This window comes from Amphibalanus amphitrite, unplaced genomic scaffold, assembly GCF_019059575.1.
Source record: "Amphibalanus amphitrite isolate SeventyFive unplaced genomic scaffold, NRLGWU_Aamphi_draft 000182F_arrow, whole genome shotgun sequence".
Lineage (NCBI taxonomy): Eukaryota > Metazoa > Arthropoda > Thecostraca > Balanomorpha > Balanidae > Amphibalanus > Amphibalanus amphitrite.
The window spans coordinates 236,822-255,749 of NW_024881677.1; the positions used below are offsets into that span (position 1 = coordinate 236,822).

The following is an 18,928-nucleotide window of genomic DNA, read 5'->3' on the forward strand; positions in this document are numbered from 1 at the left end:
CTCCGAGTTCCCCACGCCACACTCTCCTTGACCTGTAAGTTTCCCTACACACTCCCCACGACCCCGTGAGTTCCCCCTGTCCCACTCACCATGCACGGTGAGACGGGCCGGCCGGCTGCGTCGCTCCCCCGCTCTGTTTCGCGCCACACACGTGTACGCGCCCTCGTCATGGTGCCGCGCGTCGGTCACCACCAGGTCAGTGCCGTCGACACGGAGCCGCCGTGACCCGGTCACGTCGAGCGGCTCTCCGTTGCGCAGCCAGGTGACCTCTGGCGGCGGATGACCCCGCGGCGGGTCACAGCGCAGGCGCGCCGTCTCCGTCTGCGCTACCTGCACGTCCTGCGGCGACACGCGAAACTCCTCCCGCAGCGCTGTGGAGAGGGAGGGGTGTTGTCAGATCACATGGGTCAGAGCGGGGGAATGTAAGACACCTGTGCTATTTGTAACACTGAGGCAGACCAGGTGGCCGTGGGTGAACTCGGGGTAGGGTTTGGACAGGGTGATGCTAACCACACGGCGAACAGGCGGGGAGAAACGCAGCCAGGAACTGCACACCTCGACACAGAACAGAGCCGGTGAGTCGGTGCCGAGACGGCTCACAGGCCTCCGAAGTGTCTGCTGCGGCCACACAGCCTCTCAGAGGTCTGCGCTGACACACAGCCGCTCTCAGTGTACCCGCCGTGGTCGGCGGTCGCCGCGGCTCCGACCGCTCGCTCAGCACGTGGCACCCCCATCAGCTGCACGTCGGCGACGCCACAACAATGGGCGCATTGAGCGCGCGGCTGCATTGGGCGCCGGCTCCATCGGCGCTCCGTCTGCGGTCACCGACAGCAGCGCCGTCGGCGGCGACGACCAACGACGCGGCGGTGACGAGTGACGCGCCGATAAAAGCCGCCTTCAGCGCCGCAGTTTTTGTACCTCGTCCGCACGACAATCCTGTAATGATTTCATTAACGGAGTGGCGCCACAAGAGTTGGATTAATGACGGTAGCTGGGGGACCATTCGCGGGCCGTGCATGGGCCACCACAATTATTCGCCACTGGCACGACAATACAGCGCCGGCCTGAATATGTGCGGAATATGGAGCGGCGCGGTGGCCGTTCCGAGCCGAGGTGCGGCGGTATTCTCTCGGGACGTGGCTGCCGTAATAGGTCGTTCCGGCGCAAATATGGCGCATATTGCAGCCGCCGAACAACGCTGCCGGCCTGCCAAGGGTGTGTTCTACGGCCACACAGCGGTTTTTCCGTACGCCGGGCCTGGTCGGCAGAGATAGACGCCAGCCGCGGCTCGTCGAGGGCGTATGGTAGGGAGGGAGCAGTCTGATCGAATGCATCCCGAGGCGGGGGTGTGCTGAGGTGTGAGAAGTAAGGATCCGCATGAGAATTACTTCTCTGACACCATCGCTCCGCCAAGGAGTGCCGCGCCCTTCCCGTCCACCTCCCGGGGGCAGGGCGGACGGTCGGCCGGCCGACTGGCGCCCTCGGTCGTCGTTCACGACGCTGGTGACTCACGGCCGCACCGGGTGACCTACGGGCACACGTCACCTTCGACACGAGCTCCGGTCCGCCGCTCGATACCGCTCACTGTCAGGGACAGACAGGTGAACAGAGCTGTCTGGGAACCCTCCTGCACTGTCGAGCAGTCTGTGCGAGCGGCAGTGTATCGCCGCGCGACCCTCCTCAGCCGCGCCGCGCGTCTGGCGTGCATCGTTTATAATTTATCTGATAATGACGTCGCCCTGCTGCATCCGAGTGGCTCGGGGCAGGTTACCGGAGCGGCGGGCGGCCCGGTGTTGATGCCAGAACAGGTTCCTCCGACGGCGCAGCTGATAATCAGACGGCGCCGAGACGACGGTCTGTCTTCGGTGCGGGCGAATCGCTGTGCCGAGGGAGTTACACTGCGCCAGGGCGGTGACGTGTGCCGCCTGCGTCAATAGCCGTTAATTTCAGCTGGCCCAGTTATCGACTGGGCTGGCGGCGGCTGCGACCGCGCCGCCGGAGGTCTGACCCCAGGTGTGGCAGCGCCGACTGGGGGAGCGGGGCGGGGGTGCACAGCAGCGGCGCCGGATCGGCCGACAGGCACGCTCCGGCCATGAAAAAGTTTACGGCCGCTCCTGGCTGAGTCGCTGCCTGCGCCGGTGCCGTGGCAACCCTCCACTTCCTGCCTCCCCCGCGCGGCGCCACTCCCAGTGAGTCCGGCGGCTCTCTCTGGCGGCGCACCCCGCGCCGGCCCGGCGGGTCCGCGCGGCGACACGGGACGCATGTGAAACCGAGGACTGTGCTCCCCACCGTCCGCCGTCCCCGCCGCCTCTCCAGCCTCTCTGTGTTTGTTTGGACTCTGTCCAGCCGGACCGTGCGACTATCGGCGCGGCGACACAGCCGAGAGTCGCTATCAGCGGGGCCAGGCGCCGTTCCAGGCCGTTAGCGACAGCCCCGAGATGGTCGCGCCGCCGCTCGATGATCGCGCCGCGGCTGTCGTCCCGACCAGTTGTCCGCCGGGCGCGACCCGCTGTCGGCCAACCGGTCCCCACTGACTTGTTGCCACAGTCGAGCGCGGCTAATTTACACACAGAGATGTGCAATAAATAAGAGGAGATTGCCTGCCTACATTAGCTGTTATGAAGACGGTGAGTTCGCGCCGGCCGGCGCCTGCCGCGGTGTTTTTTGATGGTGACAAGCTCTGCCCAGCCGAGGAATGAGCTCCCACAAATCTGCCTGAAGGTGGGCTGGCGAGCCGCCTAAAAAATGAACGCATTCCGGCGTCTGGTCTCATTAGGAGGTAATTGCTCGGCAAAACGTGCCAGCCACGGCCGAGCTGCCGCCGTGAGCTTCTGTCGGCTGCGGCACGTCCTGAATGCGTCTCATCTCCGGCCGAGCGGAGGAGCCGAGGAGATGGAACGCACATGTTTGCGGAACGACGCGTGAATGAAATCCGCTCAGTCAACCTCGGAGCTGGGCCAGGTGCTGGCAGCCGTATCTGATTTACGGAACATTCGCCGCAGCTGTCGTACAGCAGAGCCGACATCTTGAGGGACCACCTTTGAGATCTCATGAATCGCGAGGTTACTGCTAACCACAAAGGCCGTGCTAAACACCTAATGACGTGCGGTGTGAAAGAACGTCTCCTTTACGAACACCTAGCCTTTCATGCTCGTGTTTTAGAGAGCGCTTAAAGGGGTGCCTGATAGCATACGACACCATTTCATTGTCATTCAATTGAACCACTTACGGTAAATGGTGCGCTTATAGAAATTCCCGAGTTATGGTCTGGCTGGCGCCTGAAGGGTGAGAATGTTTGGGCAAAGTCCGCGGCCATCCATTAGCTCGGCCAAAGGACCGCGCGGGGACGTTTAGGTCGCCAGGCGTCAGTGAACCCGCTCCTTTCAAAGTTTGCCGAGCCGCACTACAAAGAGCACAAAGGGGCTGCCATTCGATTGGCTCAAGTGGCGGCTGGTGCGCCAGCGGCGGAGGCGGCGACCACGGCTCACACGCGCGACATCGCCGCACCAGTGACGAAAACACACAGAGTGTAACGCGCTGTGACCTGTCCAAGGAGGCGCCCCCGGCAGCCGGGTTTGTGGGCGCGAGTGTTGGCGTTCCGGTGACCTCAGCCAGCCCAAAGCAGCGGCGCTACGTGCTCGACGGAGCGATGACAGCCGTATCTGCGCAGTCCCGCAGCAGACCGCAGATGCAGATCTGGACACTGGACGATTGATGGCGTTTTAAGCGGCACCATTGTTGAAAAACGTCCCGTAAAAAGCCCGGCTAAGTATCCCCTCGCCGGTGACGGAAATGCATACGCTCGTCATACAGCTGACGCGTTCTTTCTCGCGCGACCGCCGCCGGGTCGTCACCTCCTCTCACAGTAAAAACGCTTTACGCGTCGCCGAAGACAGGTTGAGTTGCGCGCGGCAGCGGCGCGGCCGGTCATCGCGCTCCCATTAGTGCCACGGTGACAGGCAGAGGAGCTGCCCCCGCGCTGGTGAGGGCCTCCGCCCGCCGCCGCGCGCCGCCGGCCTCCCCTGGGCGGAGGGAGCGGCCGGCGGCCTCCCGGGCCGCCGACCGCCCCGGACGCGCGGCTGGCAAAACATTTATCCTGATCTCAGGAGACGGCGCCGAGTGGCCGGCCGCGCGCCGCGCGCCGCGTCGCCGGACCGCCGGCAGCCCACCACGCCTCCTGGCCGGCGGAGATCGATTTCCGCGTCACGACTCGTGCCGGAGACAGCTGAGGAGACGACGGTCCGCGCGGCGTGGCCGTCCGGCAGAACGGCCGGCCGCAATCAATCCGCTCCGCCGCCCCTCCGCCTCCGCGAGTAGAGCAATAATAGCGGCCACCGACGGCGCAGCTTTGTGGACAACTGGCCGGCGGGGCCGATCAGCAGCCAGCGGTATGGTCCGCCGACCACAATCCACGGCGGGTGGGCAGCTCGGCCGGCGGACCGACCACAGCTCACCGAGCGGGACGTACGGGGACAGACCCGACGAGCGGCCGTCGTCGCAGGCAGTTGAGCAGCCTCTGCAGCCAGCTGAACTATGTCCGAATCGCTGCCATCCGGACCGACTCACCAAACCGCCCGTCTTCAAGGCTGGCCGGGGCGTCGCGCCCATACTGTCTGAGAATGAGGCCCCGTCTGCCGGTAGGAGCTGGGAACCGGTCAGTTGGTCAGTAGCCGTCGGTCAGGCTATGAGCTGTATTGGTGCGGCGCTTCTCCCCACGGCTCCGGGCCGACTCAGTGCCGGTGGGTGGCTTTCATGGGATCGAGGAGACTCTCACATACAACGTGACCACAAACGTCGGTAAGGCGTCGGCGGTAGCGACGACGCCGACGGACGGCTGTGCTACAGTGGTTTAGCGCCGGAGTCTATACCGACACGCGCCGTTCCGTGGCAGCCGTGCCGGCGGCGGGGCGGCGATGACGGCGGCGCGGGCGGCGCGGGCCGCTGATGAATCGGCTGGCGGTGGCGGCTGTCAGCAGCAGCGGCCCGGCGCGCCGCGGCCGATCGAGACAGAGTGCGTGCCGCTCGGAGCCTGACGCGTCCCGGTAACACGCCGTAATGGAGCGCCAGGGACGCGGAGGCGGCGGCGCCGACCACCCGTCTGACGACCCCCGCCACCGCCCGCCCTGTTTGTTGAGATGTGTCATGCCGGTCGGTCTGACGGATCGCCCGGACAGGTCGGCTCCTGGCACCGACACCGGCTCTGAACCAACCCGTGTCACCGGCGTGTCAACGACATGTCATCGGCGTGTCGCCGGCCGTGTCAGCCGCCGGAAAATACTGTTCGTTTGTTTATTCAGCGCGAGGTGGGTGACATCTTCATTTTTCTAGTGCAGCCAAGTGTGTCATTGGAGCTGTTGCAATTTAGGAAGCTGAATGGGGACGTGCACGAATTAAAACATACGCAACAGAACGCACTGGCTGGGTGTAGGTAGATAAAATCAGTGCGTACCGTGTATAAATGCGCGGTGTCTGGTTCCCCGCCGCCGTTTCACCGTTGCACACTGCTTCGGTTTCGCACATTGACGTCGCAATCCGTTACCGCACGACGATCCGTGTACCAGTCCGACACCTGATCTCAAGTGGAATCGACCAGTAAATTCCTACACGGCAAATCGCTGCAGTAAATATCATATCCCTCTCACTGCCGCTATGTAGTGCCACTTCGATATAAGGCTAGGCCTATATAGCACCGTTACCTATGGCCATCAATATACATATAAAGGGCCCCTGCTGGGCCCTATCAGAGTAACAAGGTGCGCTGAATGTGCGTGCGAGTGTCCATTACTCACCTGGGCCGCGTGAGGTCCCGCGGTGAAAACTGCACCCAGCGACATATGCACACGCACATGCAAAGCGGCATACTTCGCCTGATGCAGTCCGCGCGTGCAGATGAATAATGGGGCCCGGGGTCAGCTCTTTACAGCGGTCACATTGTATATCAGCGCGACACGCCCGTGTTCGCGGCGCTCGTAGATATGCGCCGTTTCCAGCCCGGCCGGCTATGACCATTGAAATGCAGCGAGCGGCAGATCGGGGGACCGCGGGTTGTGTGTCCGACTGTCCGTCCCTCGGAGGCGGTGTCACACAGCCGCTCTGTCGACAGTCCCCGGCCCGCTGACCGATCACCGCCGGCCGACACGGCGCCGCTGACATTTGAGCCCCGGTGGCGTCGGCGCCTGTCACAAAGGGCACCCTGTGCGGCTGCAGCAGCGCGCGTGAGCGGCCGACCCCCGCCCCGGAGCCGCGCGAGCCGCGCTGACTCGCCCACTCGCAAATGGCTGACTCGCCTGAGTTGAGTCGCTGACTCGAACCAGACCCACTGAATTCTAGCAGGAACGACTATTTGAGTTTGTCGTCCGGCAGCAATGAAGTCGTGCCTTCCCGACCCGGAAACGGTCAGTTGGCTTTTATTTCATTTCCGAGACCGACTCCGGCCCAAAGTTCCATTTACAGCAGCTGAGCCAGAAAAATATTGAAACATCATTTTGCTGAAACTACCCGGTCTGCAGTCTGATTTTAAAGTCGAGTTTAGCCCTCTGCTCTGGCCGAGCCCATGAGCGTAATTTGTCTTCCCGGCCGCGCGGGGCTACTCTAACGACCATTTAAGCAGGTAGCTTCCGACCAACTCCTGCGGGCCGGGGCGGCGCGGCCGGCCAGCTATATATGCGTCTGGGGCGGGCGTTGCTCGGCGGCGCGCTCCTGCACCGATTGCCTTTGATGGGTGTCAGCGGGGCTATTTTTCGCCGCAGCTCGCCGGCCGCCGACCACCGCTATCGACCGGACGACGGCGCGGCGCGGAGCTGCCGGCTCACGGCGGCGCCGCACGCACGCGTCGGCACGGCCGGACGACGGTCAGCGACGGGAGGTGGCCTGCACACCGGTCTCTGCACACGGCCCGCTCCCAGCCCCACGGCACGGGGACGGTGAGGTCGCGCGGAGGGCGCCGCCGACAGCGTGGTGACGGGGCCGGCACGCGCTGCCGCCGCCGCCGGCCACTCGATGACACTGTGACGGTGGCCGTGACAGCGGTCCGTGACGAGGTGGTGACAGCGCGGTGATGACAGCGGCCGGGGCGCGACTGTCCGTTGGTCGGAGCGCCGCGCTGACAGCGCTCCCTCTCGGCCTCCTCCACCTCCCTCCGCGCACCGCCCATCGCAGACAAATTGAGCCGGCAGTCCACCCTTCAGACGGCTGAGCCGCGGATTTGCTGACGCCACCACGGCAGCCGAACCGCCGTCAGCCGAAATCAAATGAATTGATCATGCAGCCCGTTCGGGCGTCGCGCTGCTGCTCCGCGCGTTCCCCGTCCACCGGTCTCGTTCGTTCCGTCCTGTGCCCGTCCTGATATAAAATGCAGTGTCGTTACACCGTTTCTGCTGTTCTGCAGCGGACGAGTGTCGGTGTTCGGAGGACGATGGTATAATTTTCCGGCGGGGACGGCGCGCTCTGCGGACCGCCGATGGACAGAGTCCGGCCGGCAGACGCCCGCAGCCGACCCCCGACTGCAGACGGACGCGCACTCGATAAATCATCACCGCCGCACGCCTCCCCATTAGCATACACTGCATCATGCTTGTTATGCAGACGCGGTGCTTAGACGGGCATTGTGCAGAAGACGACTTTCAATGAATCTATAAGTTGGTCTACCACCGGCCCTCGGAGGGCTTTGATGTGCGTCGGGCCGGACCGCCTCCTCGCCGGCTGAATGGCGATCGGTTTTCGGCCCAGCAGTCGTTAGACGTGGTAATAGGTGGGTACAAAGCGACGCCAATCGACTCGTGCAAATCATACTGACTGCAGAACCAGCCCTAACGGCGGACGATTAGGTACCACATGGCCGTATATAGCATGATAAGTATATTGGACTAACGGACGAGATGAATATCGCTACTTTGAAAGAACATGAATGTGAAATTCCACTGAAATGGTGAACGGTAAGGCGGGGTCCTCATTCCCCCGCCTGCACGAATGGTTAAGAGAAAAATACGATGCCGGGTTCGCCGAAAAAAGGACTAGGCCCGGAAACGGAGAAGGTAACAGGTGGCCAAATGGTAGCGTGCCAAGTGACTACATGGATGGGGTTATTGCCATGGGATTATTGGAGAGATTAGGTATGCCGTTAGAAGCCTTCAAGCGCCGCGAGGTATTAAAAATGTACACAGTAAAAAGCTAAAATCAGTGACAAAGATGCATGACATGTTTTGTCGATTAGCGTAATTGTTTTTCAATAAAAATGTGAACAAAGTTGCCATTGCTTTTGTTCTGATGCCAAAAGCGTGTATGAAAACGGTCTACGTAAATGCAAAGCTGGTAGAAGATGAGTCGCCTGTGAAAATCACGCAGCTTATCAGCGTTAGCGCGTGAGTGTACATTTCCATCGCTAGATGTCACTAGTATCAAACGCCTGAAGATATGCTGTTCCGCAATACACGCTCGCGGTAGGCAGTTACTCGGAGTAGGCGCGCGCCATTTAGTGAATGAGCCGCTTGTTGACAATGCTCGACATTCAGAAACCGACCTGAACATGATCAGATATCGGACTATGTCCTGGCTGTTAGCATTCAATTGCACCATTACGGGCATTCCAGAAATACCGTATGACAATTGACGTATGTATAACGGGTAACGACCCGGTAAGTTTAGTAAGGCTGCTGGAAGGTCAACAGCGCGCCGGAGGACACGGAATAAGACCTGAAGCGTATGTATACTGTTTGAAGTGTGTTTCATTTGCTCCCGCCATGATGCCGCCCCCCTCGGGCATCCCCTCCCCCAATTCTGGGTCTCACTCACCTGCTATCTGCAGCGTGGCGTTTCGGCTGCGCGCCTCGCCGTGCCGGTTGGCCGCCACACACCAGTAGACTCCAGCATCATCCTCTTTGCGCACCTCCACAAAGTAGAGCGTGTTGCCGTGCAGGAAGAACCTCTCGGGTCCCTCGCCGGGTACCAGCGGGCGGCCATCTTTGAACCAGCTGACGATCGGGGTGGGCTCGCCCTCGGCCTTACAGTGTAAGGTCACCGGCTGACCGCGCACCACCAGCTCACTGTTGGGCTGCTCGGTGATCCGTGGTGCGGCGCCGTCACCTGCCGGAGATCAGGGCGCCGGGTCAGTGAGGATCACCTGCCACAGGTCAGGGCGCCGGGTCAGTGGGGAGCCGGGCGCACTGTGGGGTCTCTTTAGGCTGCCAAGGTCACCAAATGGCAATGCAACACTTACGGGTAGGTATGTGCTCCGTGAGTTGGACACGAAAAAAAAACACAAATTAAGGCGTATAGCAGTGCAGCAATAAAATGCTGAACCATCACACCTCATTAATCCAATGATAACGAATGAAGTCCTGCGCTTAATCCAGCAGGACCACTGTTCATGCTTCGTACTAGCTCGTCCTTCCTGGGTTTGAAAAAAAAGACTGGCCGAGTTAAGTCATACCCAAATAAGTCCTGGAGCATATGAAATGGAGCCCGACACCACGCTCGCGGTTTAAAAATTGTGGCCTTAGTACGAGTTTAATAAGCTTGGTGACGTTATCTAGGCCCCGGCACGACGCTAATTTCCGACATAAATTTACGTCAAATCACTTTTATCTTGACATTCGTGCACTTAAATAGTCATTAAGCATGGGCAACACCCAAAAGCTTTCAGATCAGAACTTGTCATTCTATGAAAACCATTTTGATCAACAAATTGGGGTCAACCGTATGCGTCCATTAGGTACCTAGTGTCTGCAACGACAGTTCTTCCATATCCATCGTTCTTTGCATGGAATACGTAAAATGATCCAACATTAGGGGCATTTATGGGTGTAATTGAAGACAAAAAAAGCAAAGAATGCATGTTCTGTCTAGCCGTCCAGCCATTGTCTTTAGCTGGACTGTACGCATAATTGCTGTTTTATGGCTGATCGTCGTTGATAGCTGGGGTGTTTCCGCCCAAATAATGCACGGTGCAGATCTGATGTATCCCACGCGTCTCACGTCTGGCCCACGCCAGCACACCAACGCATTTCAACATGGCCATTGGTGGTAGGGATGTCTCACGCTTGTGATAGACGATAGACAGCACTTACGTAAGAATTGGCTCATGCCAATTGTCATTGACGGAATTTAACTCTAAGGAATAGGCTTGAAATGATCTCACGCATGTCAAAGTGTTTTTATTTTAGGCAAAATAAATATCTAAAACAGTAAAACAAGCTTTCGGCATTACGCCATCATCAAGTTTGAATAAATTAACATGTTAATTATTAACATTAAATTAACATGTTTGAATAAATTAACATGTTAATTTATTCAAACTTGATGATGGCGTAATGCCGAAAGCTTGTTTTACTGTTTTAGATATTTATTTTGCCTAAAATAAAAACACTTTGACATGCGTGAGATCATTTCAAGCCTCGTTATATTAATAATAATCATGTCATCCATCCTCGACCACATAAAAACTAAGGAATAGGATCTCATTCAGTTGCATGTGCAATTCCAGTAGCAAATGAATGTGATTGTTATGGTACGGTATAAGGATCATAATAAAAGCCTTTTGACTAAAATGACCGGTCACGAGACAGTCATCCCAGTCAGCAGAAACGACAGAAATTAACGTAATATATCACAATGTAGTGTAACTAATGTGCGCCACCGAGGCATAGGTTATTTAAATAATATTTTTGCAAGTCTCTGTAGAAAAGTTACAACGAAAAAGCCCTTGATCTTCCTCGTTGAGGTAAACCTCGGTCAACCTGATAAATCACCTGGCGTTGTCTTCCCAAACCGTAATCACCACCCTTACTACATACTGCTGTAAGAATTACATCCAGAATTGGCCATACCAGTCATCCATATGAGCGTTATGAGCAATAAGCGTCCACAGGTCGCGCTACGGGAGGCAGGGGTCAAGTGTTTCCAAACGAACCGCGCTCACACGAGCACCCACTCGTGACCGCCGAGCATGACTTTCAAACGGGACGACCCCGCTACCGGTGGTCCGCTCCCTGATGGCTCCTTCTGCATGTCGCGGGCGAGGAGTGGCCCGGTGGAAGCGGCCGGACCCGTGATCATCGAGTTAGCTCGTTTCCTGGTAGGGCGGCTCGCGTGCCGGCCGCCCGTCTGCGGCGCCGCTGCACGCTGGTCCGTGTACCGACAGACGCGCGCGGCGACTCCACCCGCCTGGAAATGGGCCCGTGAACCCGCCGGCCGACGCGGCGGTGTGAAAACCAGCGGCGGCGCGTTATACATCCGGCCGACGGCCTGTGATCTGTGCCGGCCAGAGGTTTGAGGCTCTCGTAATGTTCGCGGGCCGTTGCAGAAAGCTGGCACAAATTCGTGATTCCGATGGGAACTTGATGGTGGTTTTGGATCTCGGTTACACTACATCGTGCTGATGTGCATTTCACAACCCCACAGATGGCGTTCGTGGGTCGCCTCTGCAGAGCTACCTTTCTGGTTCTCTCCACAACCTACCTCAGTTCCTCAGCCCTCTGACCCCCTTTGGACCCCTCCCTCTCCGGAATGCCCTCCCCCCCCCCCCGACTCTGCGGTCGTGCCGACCCAGAGCGGTGCATTTGGCCGCCGGCTACAAAAACTGCGCGGGTCGCCGTTTTTGCCCACCCGATCATTTGTCAGCATTTGCATGATACACATCTTCGTGGAGGTGTGGGCGGCCCTGATGGCTGGGGAGGGGAAGGAGGGGGGTTTAAGGACCGGGGAGAGGACAAGGTGGGGTGCGGAGCCGCTGAGGGGCCGGGAGGGATCAGTGGAGGTGCGATATGTTGATCCCCGCTCAATGGATTGCCGCTGGAGGGAGCTCTGAGCCAGTCGCTGCGCGCTGACAGGCACTCCGGTGGCGTGTGGGCGTGACGGGGGTGCAGCCGGGGTGCGAACGGGGTGTGCAGGGAGGGTGCCGGGTGCAGGGGAGGTGCAGAGCCGCGGAGTCCGCCGTAGGACGGGCGCAGGCCTCCGTTTGTAGCCGTGCTTCGTTTATTTATCATACCGGTGCGCCGGGCGAGGTCTGGTGGGAGAGAGAGGTGAGACGGAGAGAGGGAGAGGTGAGATGGAGAGAGGGAGAGAAGGGGAGACGCAGCCGGACAGGATCGGCACTTAGCTCCCCTCCAGCGTCACCCCAGCCGGGAAAATGGTTCAGAACTGGCCGAAATGGCTCTCTGGGAAAGGAAACCGTCTGAAATTGCCGCCGTCTCTGCAGGTGGCAGATGGGGGACGGCGGGGACTGGGAGAGCAGGACCGGGAGAAGGGGGACTGGTGGTTACCGAGGGGCAGAGGGGACACCTCGGCCACCAGATGATACAGGCTATTTGTTTATTCGTACGCGGCGCACGGCTCGGATATACAGGAAGTGACTGAGGGGTTGGCCTCTGCCCGGAAGGCACGCTCGGGCATACACAGAGCTCTGATTGATGGAGGCGGAGACAGAGGAATAAACACGACGGTCGCGCCGGCCCAGTGCCCTCCTACTCAGCAGCCACTCATCTGGGGACCGCAGCGAACGCGGCCGGCGGCGCCACGCCACACCGACAACACCGCCATTTTTGTCCGCAATAATAAATACACAGAGACCCAAGTGCTAAGTCCAGAGTTTGTCATGTTTATGGCGGGCATTTAGCTTCCACAAGAAGTCCCACCGCGAATGTATCGCGGTCGTTTGGGAATCACAAACTCCAGACGCGTATCAACGGCTGTCAGCGTGATAGAAGACGGCAGTCGCTGTCTTCGCCGCTGGCACCTACTTTCCAGCTGTTTTGCAGGGTCTGATTAGTGAGACCAACTGCTAGTGCAGCCGCACGGGGCCGGGTTCTTCCACCACCTGGCCGCCCCCTCACCCCGGACCCCGGGCCCCGGACCCCGGGACCCGGGCTCCCCAATTTGTCACCCTTTCCGGCAGCGCGCCGGTGTCGCGTTTCGAGCACGCTTCATTTGACGCCCCGCGCCCCGAAACGCGCCTGCAAATTAGCCGTGCATGCGAACAATCGGCCGACTAAGAGCCGGCCCAGCTGTCGACGACGCGTCGCCATGGAAACCGCTCGGACCGGCCGTGGCAAGCAGTACTTTGTCATGTCACAGTGCTGCACTTATCCCCACTGAATGGGTGCATTAAAGCATATGGCTCCTGTAACTTTGAGATGGTTACATGTCTTTATTCTCAGATTCCTAAGCGAACCGTATAGTTAAAACGCATATTTCATCCAAAGGATATCCTTCTTTATCCAAAAGCAATTAATTAAATATAGGGGAGAGTGGGGTGGGTTGTATCAGTTTTTACTCCGAGACCCATAACCTCGTAACTATCCGTGATAAACTCATTATTTCCATACTATCTCCTTCCTTGATTCTTCTGCTTTTTTGTGCAAAGTAACTTTTCCGCTACCTCTACCAGTTTTTCTTCTACGGTCTGCCGAATAGAACAATGTTTTTGATACAACTTGCCCCATGGCTTGGGTGAGTTGTATCACATGGTGGGGTAATTTGTATCACTATATATTTCACGTTTCAGGGAGTGTGCTTGCTACTGGTTTTGAACATAACAACAACATTAAATGGGGTTAATACAATGTATATGCTCAAAAACTTCACTTTTATTAGACCAAACTTAGGTCAATGCAATCCGAACAAAACATCGAAACGAACGAAACATCAACAGACTAGATGCAAAAGTGGCCCGTTAGGAGCAAAGAAGCCAACACATTGTGCCGAAATGGAACGAGTATTGACTAGCTACCTACAAACGCGAGACAGGGCCTAGTTTTCGCGATCAAAAGCAACATGCCCATACAAACATACATGTTACAACATACCCCACCCGGCTCTGATACAACATGTACGTCGCCGCCATCTTGGAAAAAAACATCCTCGTGCTCAAAAACAGCGGACAGCTGGAGAAATCCATTTTCACTCACGCAGCCTTAGAACCTACCCTCACCACCGCTACGGAGATCTTTCAAATTCGTGCACATCTAAATGCCCAAAACACACATTTTCTTGCAACTCATTTTTTTAGAATGACATTAAAAAAACATAAAATCGGCTCTCACCTCGAGACGCGTCCACCCAGCCACACGACAGAACAGGGAAAGATGGCGCCCGGAAAACCTCGTCGGCTGGTCGTGTCACGAGCGCTATCTATTGGATAAGTTTGGCACAATTCGCCCTGATACAACTTGGACATGATACAACTCTCCCCGCTCTCCCCTACTACCAATATAAATGATTTAACATCATCCTCGCTCTAATTTCGAGCGTCTCACAATTTTGCCGTTCGCTCTGGCCATTTTATCCGACCGAGTCGCTGCGATAGGCGTTATCACAAGTGTATTCGCGGCCATTGGGGCGACGAAAGAAAAGAGGAAAACAACTGGCCCCAGGAACTTTAAATTATCAGTTAGCATGCATCTTTTCCTTGATATGTAGATAATTTACCATCAATTGTTAGAGAAAATTGCATATAAAATCTTCCATTTATGCTTTTTTCATCGTTTGCATAATATGTTCTTTTACTAAGCTAGAAACACTAATTAGAAATAGTTCCCGCATCATCGTCAAGAACAATAGGAAAGGCTTGAAGTGAATACAATAATCTAAATGGTTTTGTAATCTATGTGAAGACACTTCTAAAATTGCCTGTAGAAATATTGAAGGCAAAAGTTCAACTTTTTCACAAGACGGATGTCTATAAACCTATTCAACGTGTGACAACTCAGCCGGTATTTCGTCGCCTACAGCCAAGCTTTCCCTAGTGACCGATAGAGGCGCTGCTATCGATGTCCGCCCGTGCCGCCTAACGGAACCGGCTGGCGCTCCATCTACGCGGTCTGATGCGCGGCCAGCGCCGTCGGCCAGAGACACTAATCTGGCGACACATTTGGCTCCATCAAGACGACGAAAGACGCAGCGCACTAATGAAGGCAATCAGGGGCGACATCTGGCGTCGGTGCGACGACCGTCGTCGTCCCCCGTCCGCCCGTCGTCTGTCCGCCTCCCCCCTGTCCGTCCCTTCGTCGAGCGTTCGCCAGACGGCGCGGTTTTCTGCCCTGATTGTCCCCGGCCCCAAGTCTCTTGGCGAGACGCTCTTTGTCCCCAGCCAATCACGACACCAATCGTGTCCAGCGCACGGGAGGGGGTCTTGGGCATCAGCCGAGCCGCGGCGGACGCACACCCGAGCGCAGGCGCTTCGTGTCCAAAATCCAGCCCCGTGTCCAACTCGCCGGAGGCTGATGCTCTTTTGAATGACGCCCATTAATTCATTAGCCGACAGCGAGTTGCCGGCACTGTCGACGCGGCTGCATTTATTAACATCAGAACGGGACGACGTGGCGAGGGCACCGCCGGATCCGTGACGCGCGCGCCGCTCGCATCTCATCTATGCACGTCCCGTGGCGGCGAAAGGCGCATCTCTCAGCTGGATTCAGCTGTCAAACGCTCACTCGGCTGGTAAATGGTGAGTCGGCCGGCGAATGCATGCCGGATCAGAAATGAGCGTTTTTGTCATGACAGAGCACTTCATTTTTCTTGACAGCGTCCAGGCCGCGAACAGGCAAGCCATACATCATCTGCCTATTTCGCGATTCGATGCGCTCGCTTTGCGCAGACCCCAGCGGGGGGCTCACGAGATCCCAGCATATGCCACCGAAATCGGACGGGCGTTTTATTTTCGGAGCGTCGAATGAGCGCGTTAATCAGCATAAACGCTGACGGATAACACTCGCAACAGGGCCTCCTCTAACATACCCACTGGGTGGGCAAATGCCCACCCAGTCACCATAAATGCCCACCCAGTGGCGTCGATTTGCCCACCCAGAAACAAATGCAAAAATAAAGGTCCGGCCGGACGTCCGGTACTACCACTTCGGTTTCCCGAAAAAAGAAAAACTAGCTAGCAGCCAGTGCCCCAGTGTCCCACTCACTTCCAGTTATTTCTTAACTCTCGCCGGACCTATTGGTTTTCTACATACGCGCCGGCCGACTGGGGGGGGGGCGGGTACGACCCCCCTCGCCGTTTCGCCCCTGGTGGAGCTAGCGCGTCGCGGAAAAAACGAGCGTGTGCGCCGTTACGAGACGCAGAGATTGGTACCCGATTTTAAGGTCCTAGGTCAACCGGTGACCTTTGAGGTCAGGTCAAGTGCCCCAAGGTACGGTTCAGTTTTTGGTGAATAGCTTCGCAAAAAACGACCGCAGAGCCGCGATTTTGGCAGCATCGTGTTCGCCTCGCTCATGCGCGTCGAATGATATACTTTTTGTACGGGTCAGGTCAACTTGGGGTGTTGACCTCAGGTCAAGGTCAGGTCAGCACCCCCAGGTCACGAAGTTGGTCGAAAGAGGTCATGTTGCATATCATTCGATTCGGCAGGTCTTCCTGAGTCCATTGGTGGCTTTCCCGACTCGCTAGCTCAATTTGATCAAGAGTTATTGACGACAAACTAATATGACCTTGATGACGTCATAAATGACGTCACGCAAGGTCAACATTGCAAAAATGACGCATCTAACCTTGCAAGGAGTGCATCAAATCACGATTCTGTGTGCTTGAGATAGTTGGAGATCGTTCCCGGCGCCAGAATAGCAGTTTTCATTTTTCCCCATTGACTTATAATGGTGAGGTCACGAAAATGACCTGACCTCATATGACCTTTAGGAAAAATCCGAGATATACAACTTGTGAGACTCATAATGGATACTAGATCCTGCAAGTTTCATTTCCCTGTAACATCTCCTCTGGCAGTGAGGGCGTTGCGAAGTTGCGACATCTGAAGACCGTGCAGAGGTTCACTTATGACGTCATAGGTCAGTGACCTGACCTGACCCAAAAATGCAGTTGGTGTCAAAAGATGCGGCTTGGATCAAAGGTCAAGTACGCCAAGTTTCAGCTCTCTATCGCCAGCGTGTTCGGAGCTATTGCGAGAAAACCCTATAGGGGGGGGGGGCGGCACCCGCCCCCCCCCCCTCGGCCGGCGAGGGTTAATATGGAAGCATTCGTGACCTCTAGATGACCTCAGGTCACCCGAACTTGGAAAACCTGGAAGTTGGTTATAAATATACAACTCGGTGAGCTTAGCATACCCTGCCAGTTTGAATCAAGAACAACTCTCAGATTTCATTGGCAAAATAGCGCATTTTCAGTGCCATTTTGACCATGTACCGGTTTTTGTGACCTTGTGACCTGACCTGAGGTCATTGGAACACAAAACTCCCAGGTCACATGTCAAATGGCTGCCCCAAGTAGTGTCTGAAATTTGGTGACGCAATGTTTTATGGTTCTTACGCTATAAACGATAAACTCAGCAATTCCGTCGCCGCTAATATAGTCCAATTTTACCCTGTTATTGTACCGGTTTTAGTGACCTGGTGACCTGACCTAAAATAGCAGAGACCTGAAATTTTAAGGGAAGGTGCCAAAAAGGTGGCCCCAGAGGTATGCCAAATTTGGCGGTGCTACGCGCCGCCGTTTTTACGCTATTTGCGAAAAACCTAAGGGGGCTGCATCAACCCCTCTGACCCGGCGAGGGTTAATGTCAATGTAAGAAGGCCGTGTGTAACTAAGATGAAGAGGACGCGTCAAAAGTAAGCTGACCATGCCTCCTAAAAAGAAGCAGCGAACATTATTAGATTTCTGCTTCAAGGAGCCCGAGCAATCATGGACATGGTAAGTTTGTGTTAACTTTGCAAACTGTCATCTTGTTTCCAATAATGGCACAGCTTATTTCGCCTCGCCCTCACCCCCCCCCCCCCCCGGTCACAGGTTTTGAAATTGGTTGACCTCCAAAACAAGTGGCTGGATCCGCCCTTGGGCAGGGGAGCGGCGAAAAATTTTGCCCACCCAGTGAAAAATCCTTAGAGGAGGCCCTGACTCGCAATTCTCCGCCCACGCCATCCGAGTCGGTTTTATGGGGCGCCTGGTGCCGTTCGAAGTTGCGCGTCCGCGCGTCCGTTTTCCGCTGTGGTCTGCAGTGCAGCAGGCAGCTGGCGACAGTTGCCTCCCCTCGCTGCCGCCGTCCGCGCCCATCCCCTTCCCGGATGTCGGTATACAGCGGATGGAAGCCCGTCCAATGATCGCCCCCGGCTACCCTTTGGTGCAGAGCAAATAGGGCCCGTCTGGCTCGCTGTCTATACCAGCCTCGTTGGGCGGTGGCTGAGGGGAGAGAGAGCCCTCGCGAGCAGGCAGCGATGTGGCACTGCGGTTCACAGCCCTGCCTCACTCCACAGCGTAACGCTCAACGCAGCGAGGCGAGGCGGCCATCGACAGCCATCGATTAGAATTCCGGCAGCCGGGCCCCCGAAATCCCACACTCCCGATAATGGCCTGTCGACCGAGCTCGGCTGCGGCCGACCGACCCGGCGCCGGTCCGAGCTGTCGAGCGGCGGGCCGCACCGATTGGCTCCAACTCAGCACTGTCCGGGTAATTGAAACACTGCGTGTGCGTGGGCGGTGCGTGCTGCAATGTCGACCCATCAGCGCACAGTGTGGGGCCGTATTGGAGGCTGTTATTTGCACAGTGCTTCAGTTGATGGAGGGCTCAACTGAGCCACCGCAGTGCCGCGAGCCCACCCGGCAGCGGGCGACGAACAGAGAACGGGCAGGCAGTGGCGCCGGGCGATCAAATGATGGACATGATTGCGTGAATCCGGCCGACGCGCCGGCTCACTGGCGCGGTGACTGGTTGTTGACAGGCCACCGACTGTCGGCCGCGCCCCACGCCCTCCACCCCCACCCGAACCCATCATCAAACATCCTACTGCGCCATCATACCCGTCCGTCCCACCCTGGAGTGGCACTCTTTGGCCCACCACGCTCCCGGACATTACACCTGCGCAACCCTCCACAAGAGCAGCGCTCGACGCTCCATCGACACCCCTTGAGCATCGTTACCGACAATCTATATACCCGATCGTGCCACAGAGGGAATTCATGAATGCGGCGGCTGCATTTGGC

The 18,928-nt window shown here is 57.1% G+C and overlaps 1 protein-coding gene across 1 annotated transcript in view; it reads right to left on the reverse strand.

Moving 5' to 3' along the window:
- The window catches only part of LOC122384137 (roundabout homolog 2-like), a 44,988-nt gene that overhangs the window by 15,485 nt on the left and 10,575 nt on the right, over positions 1-18,928 (reverse strand). Inside the window, exons 2-3 of the mRNA XM_043371170.1 lie at positions 8,791-9,081; positions 90-371 (exon numbers count right to left, since the gene is read on the reverse strand). Coding sequence (XP_043227105.1) covers positions 90-371; positions 8,791-9,081 — 573 coding nt within the window. The remainder of the gene's footprint in view (positions 1-89; positions 372-8,790; positions 9,082-18,928) is intronic.